Here is a 20,186-nt window from a genome sequence, read left to right as displayed (position 1 = left end):
AATCATAACTTCCTTTAAACCCAGACGTGTCCCGATATGTGTTCTAATTAGAGGGGCAATTTATTTTCTTCATGATTCAGTAAGGACTTCTAGAATAAATTTCAAGTAGTGGCAGGAACAAGAAACTAAAACAGAAATATTTTAGGAATTACAAGAAATAAGAATATTTATAATTGGATTTGGAAGAAAATAGATAGATGTAATTGAGGAGTGCAAACAGAAGCTACAAAGTTACCAAAAAAGGAAGCACATCTGCCAAATAATATATATTGAACATCAATGTAAAACTTAACGTTAATATAACGCTAAAACCTATTCTTAAGCTCATCAAACATTAACAAAATAAATGGGATACTGTACCTGAAATTTTGGAACTAATTCTACCGTTTCAGCACAAAAATAATTGACTTGGTATTATATATTACAATAAATAATTTATATAAATTATTATATCCTTTTGGAATTTTCAACGTAAATGTGTATTTTTTTTCCGTGTTATTTGTATCCTTATTTTATTATTTTCTTTAAATTTATATGTATATAATCTTGTTACCAATTGTATTTGTGATATATAACAATTTACAGGATCGGCTCTGGGCATAGGCCAGGAGTGCAGCCGCCTAGGGCCCAAGACCAGAAGGAGCCCAAATATATGTAGTAATATTTTTTTTAGAAATGTAGTTATGATACCCAGACATAAAGGGAGACCAAATAATATGTTATTTTAGATCTAAAATGAATTCAAATTTTTATTTTAAATTTTTAAATATAATTTTTTATTAAGAACCTCTTATCTCTTATTTCTTTTAGGACCCTTGAAATTTCATGACCGACCCTAAAAATATATACAGTTTTTTTTTCTTTTGAGAAAACAATATATAGAGATTTTAATTAATTTAGCTAAAAACATCAAATTACAAACTCAATTATTCAATAAAAGTCGGTTTTCAATTTCTGTAATATTGTTTACTAAATTGAAATACTTGATCACTTATCCTAATTCTTTTTTCTAACTATTGAGTCACCGGTTTAGAGATTATTTATCAAATTCTTACATATAAAAATTCAGTTCACCCTTCATGGAATTCTAGCAAACCATTTATGAGAAGAAAATTTCGATTCAATTGTTATTAAACAAATCTAAATTAAGTGATGATGAGGAATAAGCTCCAACTAATATTTTATGAATGAAAAAAAAAATAAACATAGGGAGTTGAAGTGTAAATATCTACTCAAAAAACAATTAAAAAAAAAGTCCAGTAAAAATATTTATAAAATAGCACAAAAAAATTTCTATCCATATGGAACACCCGATCTGTCACTATTTACAATTGCATTTGATATTTTGCAAAAATAAGAATAATAATAAATCTAAATCATAAATCAAAAAACAAACATGATTAGCGGATTTAGAACAATTAGTCTGATCACTTCAACCGTCTCCTCTTTGAACTCCCAACATTTCTCTTGCGAATTTTCACATTTATCATGTGCAGCTTTCTTGAATTAATCCTAAGCCTGTCTGATCCACCCTTAACACGAAGAGAAATTCCTCTACCCGAGCGGTGATGATGATGGCGATGGTGATATGAAGAGCGTCGAGAGCTCAGTAATTGAGCTTTTCTTCCTTCCCTGACTGATTTGCGCTTTATGCAGATACTTGGTTGATTAAAATACTCACTTTCAGAGCTCTCAATGTCTAAAACCCGAGGTCGTGTTCTCATTCTTCTCCGTCGATACACCCGTTTTGTGTTCTTTAATTTGTACCAACAAAAACAGGTAATGTATTTCAAACTGTACCAATAACCATAACATGCAGCCCAACACATATTGCAAAGGCTTCGTCCGATGCATTGGCAAATTCCCAGTTGGAAAGTTACGTAGAAGAATAAAAAACCTGCCATCATTCGGAAGTTAATGTCATTCAAAAGGAAGGGGAAAGAACTATTGGAAATGAGAAGCAACTGAAAACGCAAAATTTATCTTCAAACATAGAGTAATCCTTCATGTTAATGTTGTGACTATAAGTGTCTAATACCTCATTTTTTAAAACCCAGACGACCATTAGACTTTCTATTACAAATTTAAGAGTCAATTTATGCATTAATCCAATGAAAAAACTTACCTATGTAGCAGAGTCCTAAGATCAACAACAACTTCACCAAATTGGAGACGCATAGGTGCTCAATGAAACACAATACATCCCATGGTCCTGCACATATATCCCTACATTGGAGATTTGTGTCAGCAAAATGAACACAAAACTAATTAAAGTTACAATTATTACCGTAATTAGAGAGGAGAAAAGAGATTAAGACAAACATACTCGCATGATGCTCCAAACATATTCTTAAAAGGAGCGGAGAAAACATTGCCAACAACATGTCCAAATCCATCTGCAGCTTTACTAATGGCACTCCCCATTAGACTTCAAAAAATAAAAAGATTCCCTTTTCCAAAATCCTGCTCTTGCTTGCAAAAGAAAAATAATATATCAAACAGTGAAACTTCAATGCATCCCAAGGGTTGCACTAAGGTGAGCTAAATTATCCATAATCTTTTCCCTAGTCTAAAATCAATAACAGCGCAAAAATAAAGAGAATTTGAGGAAAAATTGGAACTTGAATATTCAGTAATGTTGCAAAATGAAAACAGAGATAGAATAATATGAGCAATATCAACAAAATTAGACATGTAGAAATCTTTTATATCTGTTTTATAGTTTCAAATATAGATTCTCCAACTACAATAAATGTACATAATATGGGAACAAAATATGATACAATATACTGAACTGCCCACTAACTTGATAACACAAACTAATTCAATTCATAGATTTTCTTTCTGTCAGACAATTGATTCACGAATCTTAACCCATATTAACAAATAAATCCAAACCCGTGCAATTGATAGATTACAGAGTGTATATTAATTTGTTTAAACAGAACAACAAGGAAGTAATTTTCCATGAAGGATAACAATAAGCATAACCTAAGGAATTAATTGTGGGTGCAGCAATGTTCACATGCGCCTTAATGACCAAGTGAATTTGGTCGTTCACCGTTAGATATAGGCTTATTAAATCTAACCCTTGGGATGCTTTGAATCTCCACTTTAGGATTCTAATAAGTTTAGATCTAACGGTGAATGACCAAATTCTACATGGTCATTAAGGTGCATGTGATCAGAATCGATTGTGGGTGAATTATATTATTCCATGGTCATAATTTATTTATTTAGCAACTTAACAACATAAATAGGAACAGATTAAAGTATAACAACACCAAATTTAGTCATTTAGTTTAAAAAATAAATTCTGAACTTGACTAATTTAAGACTAAACTTCAAAAGTAAGTAAAGATTTTATTCGAACAATAACTTAGCCTCATCCTTTGTACGCTCGGAGTTTGAAAGCCAAATATTATCACAATGGGATTTTTGCAGCCAGGTTCCTTATGGGTCCAGTTATGTACGGAGTATTTTGGAGAAAGGTAATAGTTGGAGAATTTGGTGACAGCAGACAGAATGATAATTGGATTGATATGAAACTGTTAATCAGAAACAATGTTCCCCATATATACTATGTTAGATGTCTGATCATGGAATAAGCCACTGTAAGTCTGTAAGAGAAGGAGCTGCTTTGTTAAGCGTAGAAGTTGAATCTATCCTTAAAATTCAATTGGAGTTTTCAAAGGCAGAATGAGGAAAAGAATGCACCGAAACACATAGTTATTAATGGCGCGCCTATGGCCTATGGCGCATGGCGCAGGCCTTAGCGCCATGGGGCTGCCATGGCGAGGCGCAATCGCCATGGCGCACGCCTGGTGCGCCAAGAGCAGTTGCCAAAGGCGCATCAAGGCACACCTTGGCAGTTAGAGGCAGTTTTCTGGAATGTTTGGCAGTTAGAGCATCTCCAAGAGACTCCCAGTGTACTCTCTAAAAATAATATAAATAATTGACTCTTAGTGATTTAAGAGTGACTAAGACATACCATCTCCAACAGTACTCCTTATACTCAATCCTTATTTATTATTTTATCATTAAAATTATTAATTGTTCTTATATTTACCAATAGTGTGAGGAGAGAGACTCCTCAATAATAAATTATTAATAAAAAATGAATTAAAAAACACTAAGAGGTGGAGAGAGGCTCTCTATTAATAGAGGATGGAGAGGCTCTTAGTGATTTGAGGAGCCACTAAGAGGCTGTTGGAGCCGATTTTTCCTTCTCCCTCCTCAAATTTTAACTTAAGAGCCGACTTAAGAGGTTGTTGGAGATGCTCTTAGGGGCAGTTTTATTAAAAAAAAGTTATTAAAAGAGAGAGAGAGATTATACATTTATTAGAAGAGAAGAGATAGAGTACGTTTATGATTTGAAGAGGAAGAGACAGAGTCATTGTATTTTATAAGAGGAAGAAGTCTAGTAGAAAGAAAACACTACAGATTGAAAGAAGTCTAGTAGAAAGAATAACACTACGGATTTAGTATTCAACTTTATCTTTCTAATATGGAGTTTATTTTGCATTTTAAAATTTATTTATGCTTAAGATATTTTCATAATTTAGTACTCATAATTTAGTACTCATTGCATTTTTATGTTAGTTTTATAGTTTATAATTTTTAAGTTTGAAAGTGCGCGCCATCGCTGTGCACCAAGGCTCCAGGACCCCTTGCGCCTTAGTGCACCATGCGCCTTTAATAACTATGGAAACAGGAAAAAAGGTGGGGGGTATAATAATTAAACAAATTGAGGAAATAAAGTAATTGTCTACACCAAAACAGAAATAATAAAAAAAAAAAAACTAGAAAGTTATAAAATGTATCTGATTAGGATGTAAAAAATTGAATTCAGTCAAACATCGCATCTGGAAAACTTTGGATTGCCAGTGATCCCTTTATTGCATTAAGAAGTACTAAAAGAAAAGGTTTAGATAGCCTGATGATTGACGTTGCTTAAAGGATTGAAGAAAGAAGAGTTTGTGACTGCATGCAGAGAATTCAAAAGGATGAAGTCAAAATGGCACTAAAAAAGATGAGATTGAAGAAAGCAAATGTTTGGGAGAGAGAGGAATCGAATGGTTGACGAATTTCTTCAACAAGATTTGGAGAAGCAATAAGATGTCATCCGAATAGAGGAAAAGTACCCTAATCCTTTTGTATAAGAACAAAGGCGAGGTCCAAGATTGTGCCAACTATCGAGGAATCAAGTTAATGAGTCACACTATGAAACTTTGGGAGCGAGTGATTGAACAAAGCGAAGGAGCTGGGTGAAGATCTCGGAAAACCAATTTGGCTTTGTGCCAGGAAGATCATCTATGGAGGCCATTGGGTATGGCCACTGAACTTCAATTCTTTCCAGTATGGCCACTGAACTTCAATTCTTTCCGGTATGGCCATTGAACTTTACACGTTACATCGGTGGCCACTGTCACCGTTGACCATCATTTTCTCACCTTTGACTCCCCTTTTAACCAGATGTCTCTCTCCTTCCCCCTTCCTCAATTATTTTATACCCATTTTACCCTTATTAAACACCATCTATGATATCAATCAAAAAGTTTCTCTCACCCTTTCACTTCACCTTCTTACCCACGTTTCATCTCCCAGAAGACGAACAGTCGTGTTCTTCATTTTCTCCTCCAAAAAACCTTCCTAAAACCCTAACATTATTGAAGCATTAACGAAAGTCTGTAACGTTTTGAGCGAAGAGTGCTGAAGGTAAACTATCAGCACCTTTTCATATACTTCGTTCTTGTATCGGCATTATGATACAGCATTTTGATTGATTATCATTCCACGTCACTTTGTTATTGCATGTTTAACCAGAGTAGGATTCCTGAGATTTTGTGTCTCGTTTGATTGGATGCTAGACGACATTTCGCAAACGATGGATTTTGAGCGCTTCTCTTACCCATCTTTTAAAAATTATGGTTGTAAAAATGTTCAATGTCGTTATATGGAAAAAGTATTGATTTTTGTATTGACTCTCTGCAATTTGTTCCTATTTGTTTATATTGTTATGGTTTTCTATTTTGGAAAAGTATGTATTTTGTTGATATATGCGTGTGTATGCAGATCCAGAGGATGGATATTTTGATCTCGTTATACAGTACGATGGTTATCTTGGTGAATACAGTTATTCTGAGGGCAAGAAATATGTATGGTTTGATGCTCATTGGGACACATTGTCCTTGATAGCAATTGACAATAGGTTGAAAGCAATCGGCTGCCAAGGAACTTTGAGGTATTATTGGAAGAGTCATTGTCAAGACTACATTCTGAAAGACTTGAAGATTTCAGGAAATGGTGTAGATGTATATAATATGGCCATTGTGGGTACGAATGATCAAAGCATAAACTTTTATGTGAAGAAAGTGACCGTCCAAAGAGATTGAGAAAGAGATACTTAGGCACATGAAATTCGCAATACAGTAGTAATAGAGGAGATTGAAGAGGAGTATGTACCTGTTGTGAGACCATGTAAGCGACGTAAACCTGAACAAAACCGAAGCTAAAGCAACTATGCAGGATGAATGGCCAATTGATCAGAATGATAATTCTCATCAAAGAATTCATTTGTGTCCTCATTATGTTGAGCTTGATCAGCTGCTGGTTCAGTTTGACATTCTGCACTTGAATCTTATGCATTTGGTGCTCTTGACATTTCCACATTTGAGATCACTGACTCATCCAGTGTAGCGAAATAATTATCAAACCATTCATTCATATCGAACAATGGTGCATTTAGTTCAGCATTACCCTCAGTCTGCTCAGTTGCTTGAGGTTCAGCTACAAATTCATGTTCAGTTGCTTCAACTACATGTTCAGTTGCTTCAGGTTCAATTGGCCATTCATCCTGCATATTTTCTTCAGTTACTTCAGCTTCAGCTACATGTTCAGTTACTTCAGGTTCAGGTTCAGTTGCTTCAGCTACATGTTCAGTTACTTCAGGTTCAATTACTTCAGCTTCAGGTTCATGTTCAGTTGTAATTTCATTCTGATCAGTTGGTCATTCATCCTGCGTAGTTGCTTCAGCTTCGGTTTCATTCATTCTTGCATCTTCATGCACCCTAACAATAACTGGCTTGTAGTAGGTTTATGTCGCTTACACGGTCTCACAAGTACATACTCCTCTTCAATCTCCTCTATTAGTACGGTACTGCGAATTTCATATGCCTGCAGTAGCAGAAGTATCTCCTTCTCAGTCTCTTAGACGGTCACTTTCTTTACCTACAAGTTTATGTTTTGATCATTCGCACCCACAAGGGCCATATTATTTACATCTACATCATTTCCTAAAATCCTGAGGTCTTTCAGAATGTAGTATTAACTATGACTCTTCTAATAATACCTCAGAGTTCCTTGGCAGCCGATTGCTTTCAACCTATTGTCATTTGCTATCACGGACAATGTGTCCCAATGAGTGTCAAACCATACATATTTCTTGCTCTCAGAATAACTGTATTCACCAAGATAACCATCGTACTGTATAACGTATCAAAATATTCATCCTCTGGATCTGCATACTTTTCAAAAATGGAAAACCATAGGAACAAAATTGGGGTTTTAGGAAGGTTTTTCGGAGGAGAAAATGAAGAACAAGGCTGTCTGTCTTCTGGGAGATGAAATGTGGGTAAGAAGGTGATGAAAGGTGAAGTGAAAAGGTGAGAGGAACTTTTTGATTGATATGATAGATAGTGTTTAATAAGGGTAAAATGGGTATAAAATAATTGAGAAATGGGAAGAATAGAGACATCCGGTTAAAAGAGGAGTCAAAGGTGGGAAAATGGTGGTCAACGATGACCGTGGCCACCGGTGTAACAAAGTGTAAAGTTCAATGGCCATACCGGGAAGAATTGAAGTTTAGTGGCCACAATGTGAAAATGAGTACAGTTCAGTGGCTATGGGTGTAATTTACCCAGAGGCCATTCATCTAATGAGACAATTAATGGAGCACTATCGGAATAAGAAGAAAGATTTGCATATGGTTTTCATTGACTTGGAGAAGGCATATGATATCGTACCAAGAGAAATACTTTGGTGGGCCTTAATAAGGAAAGACATTTCACACAAATATATTGATATCATAAAGGACATGTATAAGAGAGCGTGCACGAGTGTACGTACCAGTGTTGGGAAGACTGAAGAGTTCCCTATTACGATTGGGTTGCATCAAGGTTCCGCACTTAGCCCATTTCTTTTTACCGTCGTTATGGATAAATTAACGAGTTCACTTCAAGACGGTATACCATGGTGCATGTTGTTTGCAAATGATTGTGTTAGTTGATGAGACGAAAAAAGGCGTGGAGAGTAAGTTGGAATTATGGAGAAAAAACTTTGGAATCTAGAGGCTTTAAGCTGAGCCGAAGTAAGACGGAATATTTAGGATGTAAGTTTAGCGGCGACAGAAGTAAGGAGGCAGGCAGAATCATCCTGATGGGAGGTTGTCCAGGACTCGGATTGCTTCCGTTAATTTAAGGTCTATTATTCAAACGAATGGAGAAGTGGAGGGGGATGTTGCTCATAGGATTAATGGTTGGTCGAAGTGGAAGGGTGCTACGAGTTTCCTTTGCGACCCCGACATCCCTAATAGATTGAAGGAAAAATTCTACCGCACGACAATTAGACCTGCATTGTTATATGGTATGGAATGTTGGGCAGTGAAACACTGTCACATTCATAAGATGTCGGTGGCGAGGTGGCGAAGATGCGTATGTTGCGATGGATGTGTGATCATATGAGAAAGGATCGGGTGAGGAATGAAATAATTATGACAAAAGTAGGGGTTATATCTATTGAGAATAAAATGAGGGAAACCCGACTAAGGTGGTTTGGCCATGTAAGACAAAGAGCGCTTGATGCGATGGTGGGAAGGATTGAAGAGTGGCAAAGGGATGCAATGGTGAGAGATAGGGGAAGGCTAAAGCAAACTTAGAAGAGGGTGATTGAGTGTGATACGAGTTTACTGGGATTGAGGAAAACATGGCAGTGGATAGGACGAAGTGGAGGGAGAGAATTTATGTAGCCAACGCGACTTGATTTCAGGTTCTGTATGCGGTTCATGTTGACCCCGAATCATTTCGGCATAGTTATTAAAGGCGCAAGGGGGGTCCTGGAGCCTTGGCGCAAGACGCAACTTAATGCGCGCGCCCGAGTGACTCGAGGCGCACAAAAAAAAAAAAAGATCATAAATTCATAATACTAGTCACAAATAATCACAAATAGTCAAATACCAACAACAGTAAAACCATAAAATGCATGAGTTAAGTTCTAGTTAACTACTAAGGCATAATCATAAACTCATAATTCCGAATTAAAAGTTAAAACTAAAAAAAAACAGTAATAGTCTTGACTCTAGAAAACAACTAATCTTTAACTTCCTAGTCTTCCTTCCTAATCTTCATTGGAACCATAATCATCATCATCATCATCACTTCCATCATCATATGCTTCTTGAATAAGATTCTCAATCTCATCATCATTGTCACCTTTCTCATCAATGTACTCATCATCTACAAAGTCGGGTTCATCATCTATAAGAGGCATTTTACCCTTAGCCTTAGACCTAACACTTGAACTAGATGCATTTGGAACATTTTTTCCTACTCCTCTAGTTTGATAAGCACTTTCATCAGCTCCAATAGCCCTGTCCCAAAAAAAATGGATACTCTCGGGTCGGGTGAATTCAATAATATACGTCTGTTGCCATTCCAGCCTTCCTTCTCCTTTCAGGGCCTATCCGAAAGAGAATCCAGTACTTCTTGGTCGTGAATATCTGAATAGGACGAACCGCCTTTTGGAGATCTTTGCTTCGGAACAAAACAATTAGAATTAGGCCCGGTCAACTGGAATGTGTATTATCCATATAGGGGATCCTCCAATTAAGAAGATCCATCGACCTAAGACGAAGAGGTCTATCTATTTTATTTAGTTATTCATTTAGTTATTCAGTGAAACCAATGATTCGTTATTGGAGCAGATAGCAACAATCACCATTTCATCCGACATGCGTATTTTTGATTTTCCAATGGATTTACATCTTTCATTAATGGAAATTTTTTGATGTAGTGAGTAATAGTTCTACTTGCTCGCTGTTCAAGAATTCTTGTTTAGGCAGTTCATACCATCCATACATAGTGTTTTGATCTAAGATTTCAATTCTTTCATGTTTCAGCAGTAACATACTGTTTCACATAATCCCTATTTCATGGCCACATATCTTTCAGGCTAAGGAATGGGAAACCTTTCTGCTATTATATGAATCCAATTTTCATTGCTTTTTTTTCTGAACTTAAAAAACCCTAAAATACCCTCAACCCTAAATTACCCTAAGGTAGCCGAGGCGCGCCTTGTGCCTGGCTTAAGGCGCGCGCCTGACTGACCGCGCCCGCCTTTGGGCTCCAGAGGCCCGAGGCGTGCCTGAGGCGCGCCTTTAATAACTATGCATTTCGGAACTAAGGCTTTATTGTTGTTGTATTGAAAATTGCAGGAGGGTCAAATATGCTGCAGGAGGCAACCTTTCATGTAACCATAAATCACCAATAACATCAACAATAATGCAGCAACAATTTTTTACAGTAATTCACCAATAACATCAACAATAATGCAGCAACAATTTTTTACAATAATTGGAAAAAAAAAAAAAGAGAAAAACACAGATCAAGTTAATGTTCTGCTTTTTAAAATAGTAATAGAAAGACATAGATAAAGGCTATATTGAATTCCATCCCCTTTCTTGAATGTATTGTTGCTGTGAGTGTTGGATCCTCCTAAACTCACTTGATCCAAATCCCATTATGCCAGTTTCTTATATGATTAACTTGTAAATAATTGCATTAACATTTTAATTATTAGAGTATAATAACAACAAAAAATCCAATTCAATATCAAGATAATTAATCAAAGCAACAGCGACGTAATGTACATTTGTATGTCCAAGACTAAAACAAAAAGCATATAAACTTACTGAATGTGCATCCTAATACATGACTAAAACAAACCATATAAATTGACTGAATGTGCATCCTAAAACCACAGTCCCAACAATACTAAGTCATTAAAACAGTCCCAAAAAAAAATTAATTTGTCATTGTGTATTCAACCTCAATAACCAAACAGGATATCAAAGAAAAAAGAACACACATACTAGTCTACTAGAGAATAACATGAAATGTCAAACCTGATCGGAAGAGAGGAAAACAGGGTCAGACAGCTCTCCTGGCTGAGATGGAGCGTTTTTATTCGGTGGGAATTACATTGAGAGCAGAAGATCAAACTTGAAAGAAGACAGAGAACACCGGAAAACGTCTCAAAGAAGCCATAATGCAAGAACTGAAGAAGAAAACCAAAAACCCCAATTAAAAAGATATAGGAAACGGAAGAGGAAAGAAAAAGATCTAAAACAGAAATAAAAGCATGGATTACCTCTGGTAATGTTGAAAGCCATAGTAAGACATTGTGCACCCGCAAACCTGCGGATTGAAAGCGAAAATCAGCAGCAGAGCAAACAGATAATCCAGCAAAAACAAAAACCTGCACAAGGAAGCGATTAGAAAGACTTAATTTGATGCAATAAGATCCTAAAAAATTACTGTATAAACGCTAGGTTTCCATGGAAGTGAAGAAGATTACATTTCAAAGCCAAGAGAAAATAGAAACGGTGGAATAAGCGGAATGAGGGAATTGGAAGAAAGAGCAAGTGAAAGAGGAAGAAAGCAACAACAGAGAAAAGAGAAATAGATTACCGTTTTCGGTGGAAGTGTTTTCAGTTCGCAAAGAGTAGGGAATTAAGGCAGTTATCACCGTGATTAGGATAGGAGATTGGGTTGTCAAGCGGGCATGGAATTTCCGTCGTCGCTCGCTCGGCATTGACGAATTAGGGCTTGTTATGGCGGGAAATCGGAACTTCAATGGCAGAGAGATGGACGAATTAGGTTTAGGGCAGAAAAGTGAGAAATTAAATTGATTTTCTCTGTGATTTTGTTCCTTCTACAACTTCATTTTCTACCTCGTATAAATAAGACAAAGCCCATCAATATACTTAAATGAGGAAATTACACTAAACCTTAACTATCAATTTAATTTGGGCTTTTTACATTAACATCATAATTGATTATAATTGGAAAAATTATTATCAAACTTAATTTTTAATATTTTTTTTTAAGCTATATGTTATTTTTTTCTATATACCAAATAAAATATACTTTTATAACTGATTTAAAAAAGTTTAAATTCTAATCCATAAATCTCAAACTCTATTAAGTTTCAAAAAAAAAAAAATCTCAAACTCTTAACAATATATTCTAGACCCACAATTTATAAACTTTAATCTTTAAAATTAATGATTTTATTAGTTCAACATAATTCCTGATATAGTTGTAAATAATTTTTCAAAAGTGAATAAATTTCTCATTTAATTTTACAATTAATGCAGATTTGTTTTTTAATTTTATCAATAAACTATTTTTTTCTAATTATTTTCTCAAAAGCTACTAGTTTATTGTACTTTTGTCAAGTTGGTTAAGTTGGTTTGTTAAGCATGGTTCAAATAATGTTTAAATTAATTTATTATTTATACTGAATTTAATATTAAATCATTAAAACTATCATAAACTAGTCGAAAACCTGTGCGATGCACGGATACGAAATTTTTATATAATTTAGATAAATAAATAAATTGACATATTCACTTTTAAGTAATTTTATATCATGATATGAATTTTTTTATACTATATATATTTGAAATTAATATATATTTTTTATTGATAATTCAAATTAAATTAATTTTGAAAATAATTGATTAATTTTTTTTATAGAATTTTAATTAAAGGTGAATAATTGATTTATTTATTTTTACAAAATTCAATGATTTGTACTTTAGTAATTTTAATACATTTTCATATTTTAGAATTTTATGAAATAATAATAATAAAATAAGAGATTAATTAAGAAATATATTAGAATATAATGAAAAACCAAAAATTAAAATTAAATAATATATTTATGATACAAAAGAAAAAAAAATTGAATTAAACTACAATTAAAATTAAATATTATATCTACGATACAAAAGAATTACAATCTATGTTAAAGTAGAAGCAACATCAATATATTATGCTATAAACTATTACAATCAATACTTTTCTAATGTTGTACGTGAAGAAACTTTATCAATTCAATATGTTACATATAAAAAAATAAAATTCATAAGAATTGGTCACAAATTCATCTTGATGATAATCATCTTGCTTGATGGAATTTCATGATCACCAAGTATTCGAATTCAATTATTCATTCTGCTACAATAACCCAATATATCCAATTGAATCAGCTTAAAGTGATGATTTCTCCTATTTTTCATCTCGTAATATCTCATCAAGACATTCAATCAATTTGTTCTTCATTCTTTCACTACATAGAATATCAATCACGCTCATAGATATCACGTATTTGATTTTATTAATATTTTATAATAATTATATATTCTTGAATTTTGTAAGCAAGAAAAAACAAATAAAAGAATAGAAAACAAAAATGAATGAACAAAAAAAATAATTAGGAGAGAACTATCTTCCTCTCGTTTTTTTTTTCGAAAATAAGAGAGAATGACAAGATATAAACATATAAAGAGGATAGTGAAAATATTTTTTGCCCATTAATTAAAAATTTTATTTTTTCTTAATGAAGTATTTAAGTCTACTTAGTACAAAAAACGTTTTATAATTAATATGTGAAATTAATGCTATTAATTACAATCATTATGCTTAATATTTGAGAATTTGAAGAGATTCAAATAATAATATTTTTTTAATTAACATTTTCCAACAGCTAGTCCTATGACCATGTTTCATTTTCATATGTTAAAAACTCTTAAAATACTAACAATTTTGTACAAACCATAATATAATAGTTAGAAACTATATAAGTCAATGTTGCAAAATCAATTATCTCAATATCCCATAATTAATGTACATTTTTAGGATTTTGAGCATCAAAATTTTTATTTACCTTCATTTTGAATTCGTATCTAGCATAATCCAAATTCTTCAAGAATAAACATCTTATCAAGTGCATTAGACGCTTACAATCTCTCTGTCCAGAGAACTGGAAAAAAAAACTTCTTGATAATAATAATAATAATAATATAACATAATTTATAATTGAAATAAATTTCCTTGTAAGTATAATATTTCAATACCTCTTTAATATTTTATTCAATATGTCTCAAACCTCAATGAACAACTATTGTGTGAAACTCTATATCCATTTGTACCAAAATACATAAAAATAAAAAATACAATCCATATAAGTTTGATAAACTCAAACTAAAAAAAATGAGTGGATTTCAACAGGTTTCGAATTAGAAAAATTAATCTAACTTCAATTAAAGCTAAAAATTGAGTTCATATAAAGCCGAAAATCTAAATTTAGTTAGAGTTAACAGTCGAAACGATAACACCTAGCAACATATACTAAAAAAGAATGCAAATATACAAAATCTTTATTTTAGTCATTTTGAAAAAAAAAATAAATAAAAAAGAAAACATGGATGAGGTAGCGAGATGTATGGAACCTGGGTAACGACAGAAATGGAATTTCATCTCTGAAAGATGAAACTATAACAACTATTGTTTAATAAAAATAAAACAATAACACAAATGAGAACAAAAATAACTACAACATGTGAAAAAAATTTGAATAATTATCTTGAGAAACGTAAGAATTTCTTGTAATTTTTGACACTTTTGTGTTTTCCAATTTTAGTTGTCCATGCATCTTCTATTCCTATCGGGTTTCTTCAATTGAAGATATCAGTTTGAAAAAAAAACGACAAATAAAAAAGAAAAACATGGATAAGGTAGCGAGAGGTATAGAACCTGGGTAACGACAGAAATGGATCTGAAAGATAAAACTATAACAACTATTGCTTAATAAAAATAAAACAACAACACAATTGAGAACAAAATAAGTACAACATATGAAAAAAATCGGATAATTACCTTCAAAAATATAATATTTTCTATCATGACCAATGAATATAATGGCGGAATACTATCTATCATGCTTTATATATAAGTTTATTTGTGACTTTTGGATTTCCTTTGCTTTGTGTTTTTTCATTTTCCCGTAACTCTTACTTTCTTTTATTATTTTAATTAATGGGCTAATAATTATTTAATTTATTATAAATATAAATATGTTATTTTTTATTAATTAAATCTTTTTAATCTTGATTTTTTATTACGTTGACAACTCATAAAAAATGCCTCTAAAACACTTCTTCTTATTTTTCTCTGCTTCCGCTATTATATATAGTATAGATTCATAGTTCCATTAATTTTTTTTGTTTAGAGTTCTCTTCTTCTTCTTTCTGCCATTTTTACTCTGCTTCCAAAATCTATCTTTTTTTTATTCTTTTACTTTCCATCTAATTATTTGAGATGCTGGAAATATTTTAGGTTCTTCATACTCTCTTTTATCCGGTGGTTGTTCATGTTCTACTATGTAATATCAAAGAGCAAATATATAATAAACTTATTTTTCCAACTGTAATTGATCGTGTATCTAAAACTGAATTCATATCTCGAAGGAAAAACGTTAGAAGCATAAAACATATAAAAAAAAGGATAAGCAAATAAGAATCTAACTCAAATGGAAAACAATCTTAACATTCCTAAAAAGTTTATGCGGGTACGAGAATGATAATTTATTCTCACGATATGAACATGTTAAGATTCGCTTCCTCCTATTTCTATTGTTTTAAAAAAAAATTCTCCAAAAAATTGAATTTCATAAAAATAAAAATGCAGAAAACCTATGAATTGCAACATCAAATATGAATGCAAAATTTAAATTGTAGTTTGAATAAAAAAACAACAATGGAAAATAAAAAACACAACAAAAGAAAGAGAAAGTGAACAGCTAGTGGTATATAAATATAGGACCATTTAGTTGTTGTATGTTGTTGCCATTTGTTATTTGCTATTGGAAAAACATACTTTTCATGTATGAAAGGCAATTAGTAGTTTTATAACCAAACACTTAAAACTTTCTTTTTTAATATAAAAAGACAAATGAGAGGAGAATGAGTAAACAAACACCCCAATAGCCTAAATAAAACGCTATAGGCATAGATAGAATTGGTACAAACTAAGCCCCCCCCCCCCCCCCGGCTCCACCTTTGAGCATCGGGATTTCGTTCCTTTATAGTCTTCCCTAATACTAGTTTATATATAAACTATGTAGTATTATTTCAATAGTTTAAAATAGATGAGATAATTTAAGATGTATTACTCAAGGGGTTTAGGTTCAATTCTCACTATTAACTAACATCATTTTATTTTAGAAATTTTTTATTCATTTGAACTATAATGATTAATCATTACTTTTCATAACATCTTGAACTCATTTTTATTATGTTTTTTTATTTATTTGAATTATAATGGAATTGTTATTTTCATAACACTTTTAAAGTCATTTTTATTATATTTTTTCCATTAAAAAATTAATTTTTTATTTTTAAAACTAACTTAATTTCTAATTTCAATTTTAATTTATGAAAAATAAAACGAAAATTAAAACTAAAAATAAAAAATGTAAAAATGTTATAATTTTTTAGAAACTAGCATTGAACTAATAGAAAATTAAATATGTCTACCATTATCACGTTAGACACTTTTAATGTTTTAGCCAACACACTAAAACAACAATGTTTTAACGCGTTAAAGCTAAAAAAAATTCCCCAACTCGGACTTCGAAAAATCACCCTCAACTGGGGTCCATCAATTTTCAGTTTTCAAGGGAAAAAAAAAACTGAGAACCCAATAAATTATTATTTAATCTTAAATGTATAATTGTCCCAAATTTATTATCAGATGGAGAATTTAAATAACGAAGATTTTGAATTGCATCTGTTTTTTTTTTGGGCAATTTAGATTTGTGGAAAGTGTATGATGATTATTTGTAGTTTTTTTTGTTTGATTTAAGTGTTTATTTTATGTTTTTTATTAATTTATCTGGTCTTTTGCTCCTTGTAGATTTTGTATTGACTTTATAGCCTCAATTTGTATGGAGTTTAATTCTCCTGTATTTTCTTTATGTATCTTTTTCTTTAACCCAATGCAGAATGATATATGATTTTCTTAAAAACAAATTAGAGAATATATTTTCTCTATATATTCTTCCATGTGAAAAATTACAAATAAACAAAGAATAATTACAAGATTTATTTTTTTCCAAAGAATAGCTATATCTTTAAAAAAAAATTAGAGATAATATACTGGGAAAATTATTAGAAACATCCGTTTTTCCATGTCAAATTGAGGACCTTCCATACATATTTTGACATATATAATACGGACTCACACATATTATAAAATATTCTACTTGATTCACAATACACATGTTCAAATGTAAATTGGAATCCTCCAAGTGACAGGGAAAACTGAATGCTTAATATAAGAACTCAGTAGTATATGTTGTTATCCTACACACCCAAATTAAGGCATGGTTTATGGTTGAAGATACCCTTTTTCTTGCATATAAGAAATAACTTCTCCAGCCATATCAATTGGTGAAGCATTGTTTCCATTCTTACACTTCAATGATATCTGTTTTAACCAACAATTACTTAATTAATTAATTATTAACAAAAATTATTAATTATTAATTAACATATGATATTGATCAAATAGATACATTACCTCACAATTTAATGGTGCTTCGTATGGATCATCAATGCCAGTAAAACCTGTAACAAGTAAGATAAAAAAAAGTTCATAATCTAAACATAAACATACAAATAAGTATGCATCAAAAACCATATAATAAAACTATATAAAAAAATCAAGCATATATATATATATGAATATATGTACCTTTAATCTTCCCAGCTCTAGCAAGTTTGTATAGACCTTTTGGGTCTCTCGACTCGCAAACTTCAAGTGGAACATCCATGAAAACCTGATACATGTTCACCATATTAGATCATGTAAAAACCGGATAGGTAATCTTTTGATATATTATCACATATTATGGATCGTTTCAAACGGGACGGGTTTAATTTTTACTCTAATTAGTGAGAGCAAGTACTATAACCATAGTGTTTCATGAAAAATTTGTAATAATCACGGTAACTTTTAATCGTCAGTAATTTTTGTTGGTATTTATATCGCTCGTAATTGCAAATTTGTACATTGATCTACTAACCTCAATGAAATCACCATCGGGTAAAATTGCGCGACAAGCGTCTCTATCTCTTCTATAAGGAGAGATCAAGCAGGCAATGCATATGACACCAGAATCTGCAAACAGCTTTGCAACTTCTCCTGTAAATACCCCAAATTCATCGTCAAATAACCATTTAATTTAAAAGTTCAACGACGAAATATATGTAAATATTGATGAAAATTAATGACAATTTCTTACAAAATGGTAAAGTTATATTTTGGATGGGTCACTTTTGATGGGATCCGACCCGATTAAATGAAAAGACATGACTTTTCATTTTATATAAAAAAGAAAAGAACCTTCATTTTCAAGGTTAGCTACATTGAAACTAATCTTCATAGTAATTAACTTACCAACTCTTCGAATGTTTTCAACTCGATCTTCGGCTTTAAAACTAAGATCTTTGTTTAAACCATGTCTAAGGTTGTCTCCATCAAGTATGTAAGTCAACTTTCCTTTTTGATACAACATTTGACTCAAAGCACATGCTACCGTGCTTTTTCCTGCATTTCGTAAATTAATCACCAAATTAATATTACTAACTACAAAATTAGTGAAATTAACAAACCAAATTAATCAAATTGAGTTTGTAATTACCTGAACCACTAAGACCAGTGATCCAAATAACACAGCCTTTCTGATTAAGCAAATTCTGCCTATCTTGTTTGTCGATCGAGCATTCATGCCATTTTATATTTGTTGAATTCCCCATTTTTGACAATTGGCTCTCATTTTCCAATCCCAAGTTTAAATCTTTAGGCAAATTAACTTGATGCCCATTTGTCAGAATCGGATCCAAACCCGACCCATTTGGGATACGGGTATTGACATTCATCGGTTTCAGTTTGGGCCTTGATGCCACCGCCTTGACTTGGCCGGATTTCACTCCGTCCACCACAACATTGTTGGGATCGCTCAAGCTTGGAAAACCAGGCTGCATTTTCATCCCAACAGCATTCATAATCTCACCAATTGAATTAATTAGCAAAAAGAAAAATCAGATGTATTTTAATGGGGGTTGTGGGTTTTTGAGGGATTGATGAGAAAGAAACTTTGAGGACTGAATATATAAAGAAAAAAAGTTGGCGGGGACCAAAGAAATTCCAAGATGGCTGACCGTTGATCTTTGATTAGTATAAATTGATGGGAAGAAGACCGTTGAATTTTGAAATGATAGTAGGATTAAATAATTAATTGGCATGAAAGCCACAAGTATAGACTTGAATTTTTCTAAGTCGTCCTAACTAGAAAATAAAATAAAAATTTATGGTTTGGTAATATACTCAGGTCTGTTCTTTACTTAATTTCAGTAATCAGTTTAGTTCAGTTCAGTAGCAATTAGTTCAGTTCAACATTCAGTATTTAGTAATTTATCATTATTTATTATAATTATAATTATTTATATATAATTTATTATCATTATTATTTATCTATAGTTTATCATTATTTATTATTATTATTATTATTATTATTTATAGTTTATTATTATCTATAAATTAGATAAAAGTCAAGAAATGATAGTTTATTAAAGTATATATTGTTTAATAAAAAAAAATAATTAAAGTATACATCCATATTTGAAAATTAAGAATTGCATCCATATTATGAATTATTTCTCAAATTTACCCAATTTATCAATATTAGGGATAAAATTGCACCATTCTAGACGTTAGGGGTAAAATTACGTCTGACTTAAAATGTTAGGGGTATTTTTGCACATTAACCCTTAATTGTAATAAAAAGTTAAGAGTTTGTATTCATATGAAAATTTGTATTTAATTTCATAGGCTTTAAATTATATGTAAATTTGTGTTTGTATGTAATTTGTATTTTTAATTTAAATTAGACTCATTTTTATTTAATTTCATAGGCTTTTATCGAGCCAAGATTTTATCAAGCCGAGCTTTATTTGATATTCAATTTAGTTTTATCTTTATTTAATAATATATTTTTTATTA

General features: G+C 31.8%; 2 protein-coding genes across 6 annotated transcripts; both read right to left on the bottom strand.

Annotated features, from left to right (window-relative positions):
- Window positions 1–1,238: 1,238 nt before the first annotated feature.
- Window positions 1,239–11,979, bottom strand: LOC136226293 (uncharacterized). 5 transcript variants are annotated; one of them, XM_066014683.1, is made up of 6 exons: window positions 11,745–11,979; window positions 11,425–11,532; window positions 11,180–11,331; window positions 2,327–2,472; window positions 2,126–2,226; window positions 1,239–1,897 (listed from the first exon to the last, which is right to left on the bottom strand). In XM_066014683.1, the coding sequence occupies exons 4-6, from the start codon at window positions 2,422–2,424 to the stop codon at window positions 1,428–1,430; spliced, it is 669 nt and encodes a 222-aa protein (XP_065870755.1). In that variant the 5' UTR covers window positions 2,425–2,472; window positions 11,180–11,331; window positions 11,425–11,532; window positions 11,745–11,979; the 3' UTR covers window positions 1,239–1,427. The 5 variants fall into 5 exon arrangements, with proteins under 5 accessions (XP_065870755.1, XP_065870756.1, XP_065870757.1 ...); XM_066014684.1 differs by having other exon boundaries at window positions 2,327–2,468; XM_066014685.1 differs by having other exon boundaries at window positions 2,327–2,463.
- Window positions 11,980–17,276: 5,297 nt separating this feature from the next.
- On the bottom strand, window positions 17,277–19,253 carry LOC136226871 (adenylyl-sulfate kinase 3-like). The gene is made up of 6 exons (XM_066015545.1): window positions 18,826–19,253; window positions 18,582–18,731; window positions 18,208–18,326; window positions 17,877–17,961; window positions 17,703–17,749; window positions 17,277–17,609 (listed from the first exon to the last, which is right to left on the bottom strand). The coding sequence occupies exons 1-6, from the start codon at window positions 19,187–19,189 to the stop codon at window positions 17,511–17,513; spliced, it is 864 nt and encodes a 287-aa protein (XP_065871617.1). The 5' UTR covers window positions 19,190–19,253; the 3' UTR covers window positions 17,277–17,510.
- Between the last annotated feature and the right edge of the window lie 933 nt (window positions 19,254–20,186).

This window comes from Euphorbia lathyris, chromosome 4 (assembly GCF_963576675.1).
Source record: "Euphorbia lathyris chromosome 4, ddEupLath1.1, whole genome shotgun sequence".
NCBI lineage: Eukaryota > Viridiplantae > Streptophyta > Magnoliopsida > Malpighiales > Euphorbiaceae > Euphorbia > Euphorbia lathyris.
This window is presented reverse-complemented; position numbering and strand designations above follow the sequence as displayed.

Excerpts from the sequence above, each read along its gene's own strand:
- LOC136226293 (XM_066014683.1), bottom strand. The coding sequence starts at position 2,424 with ATGGGGAGTGCCATTAGTAAAGCTGCAGATGGATTTGGACATGTTGTT. Across the intron at positions 2,227-2,326 it reads ATGTTTGGAGCATCATGCGA|GGATATATGTGCAGGACCAT; the intron begins GTATGTTTGTCT and ends TCTCCAATGTAG. Across the intron at positions 1,898-2,125 it reads CTTAGGACTCTGCTACATAG|GTTTTTTATTCTTCTACGTA; the intron begins GTAAGTTTTTTC and ends GAATGATGGCAG.
- LOC136226871 (XM_066015545.1), bottom strand. The coding sequence starts at position 19,189 with ATGAATGCTGTTGGGATGAAAATGCAGCCTGGTTTTCCAAGCTTGAGC. Across the intron at positions 18,732-18,825 it reads CACTGGTCTTAGTGGTTCAG|GAAAAAGCACGGTAGCATGT; the intron begins GTAATTACAAAC and ends TACGAAATGCAG. Across the intron at positions 18,327-18,581 it reads TGAAAACATTCGAAGAGTTG|GAGAAGTTGCAAAGCTGTTT; the intron begins GTAAGTTAATTA and ends GGGTATTTACAG.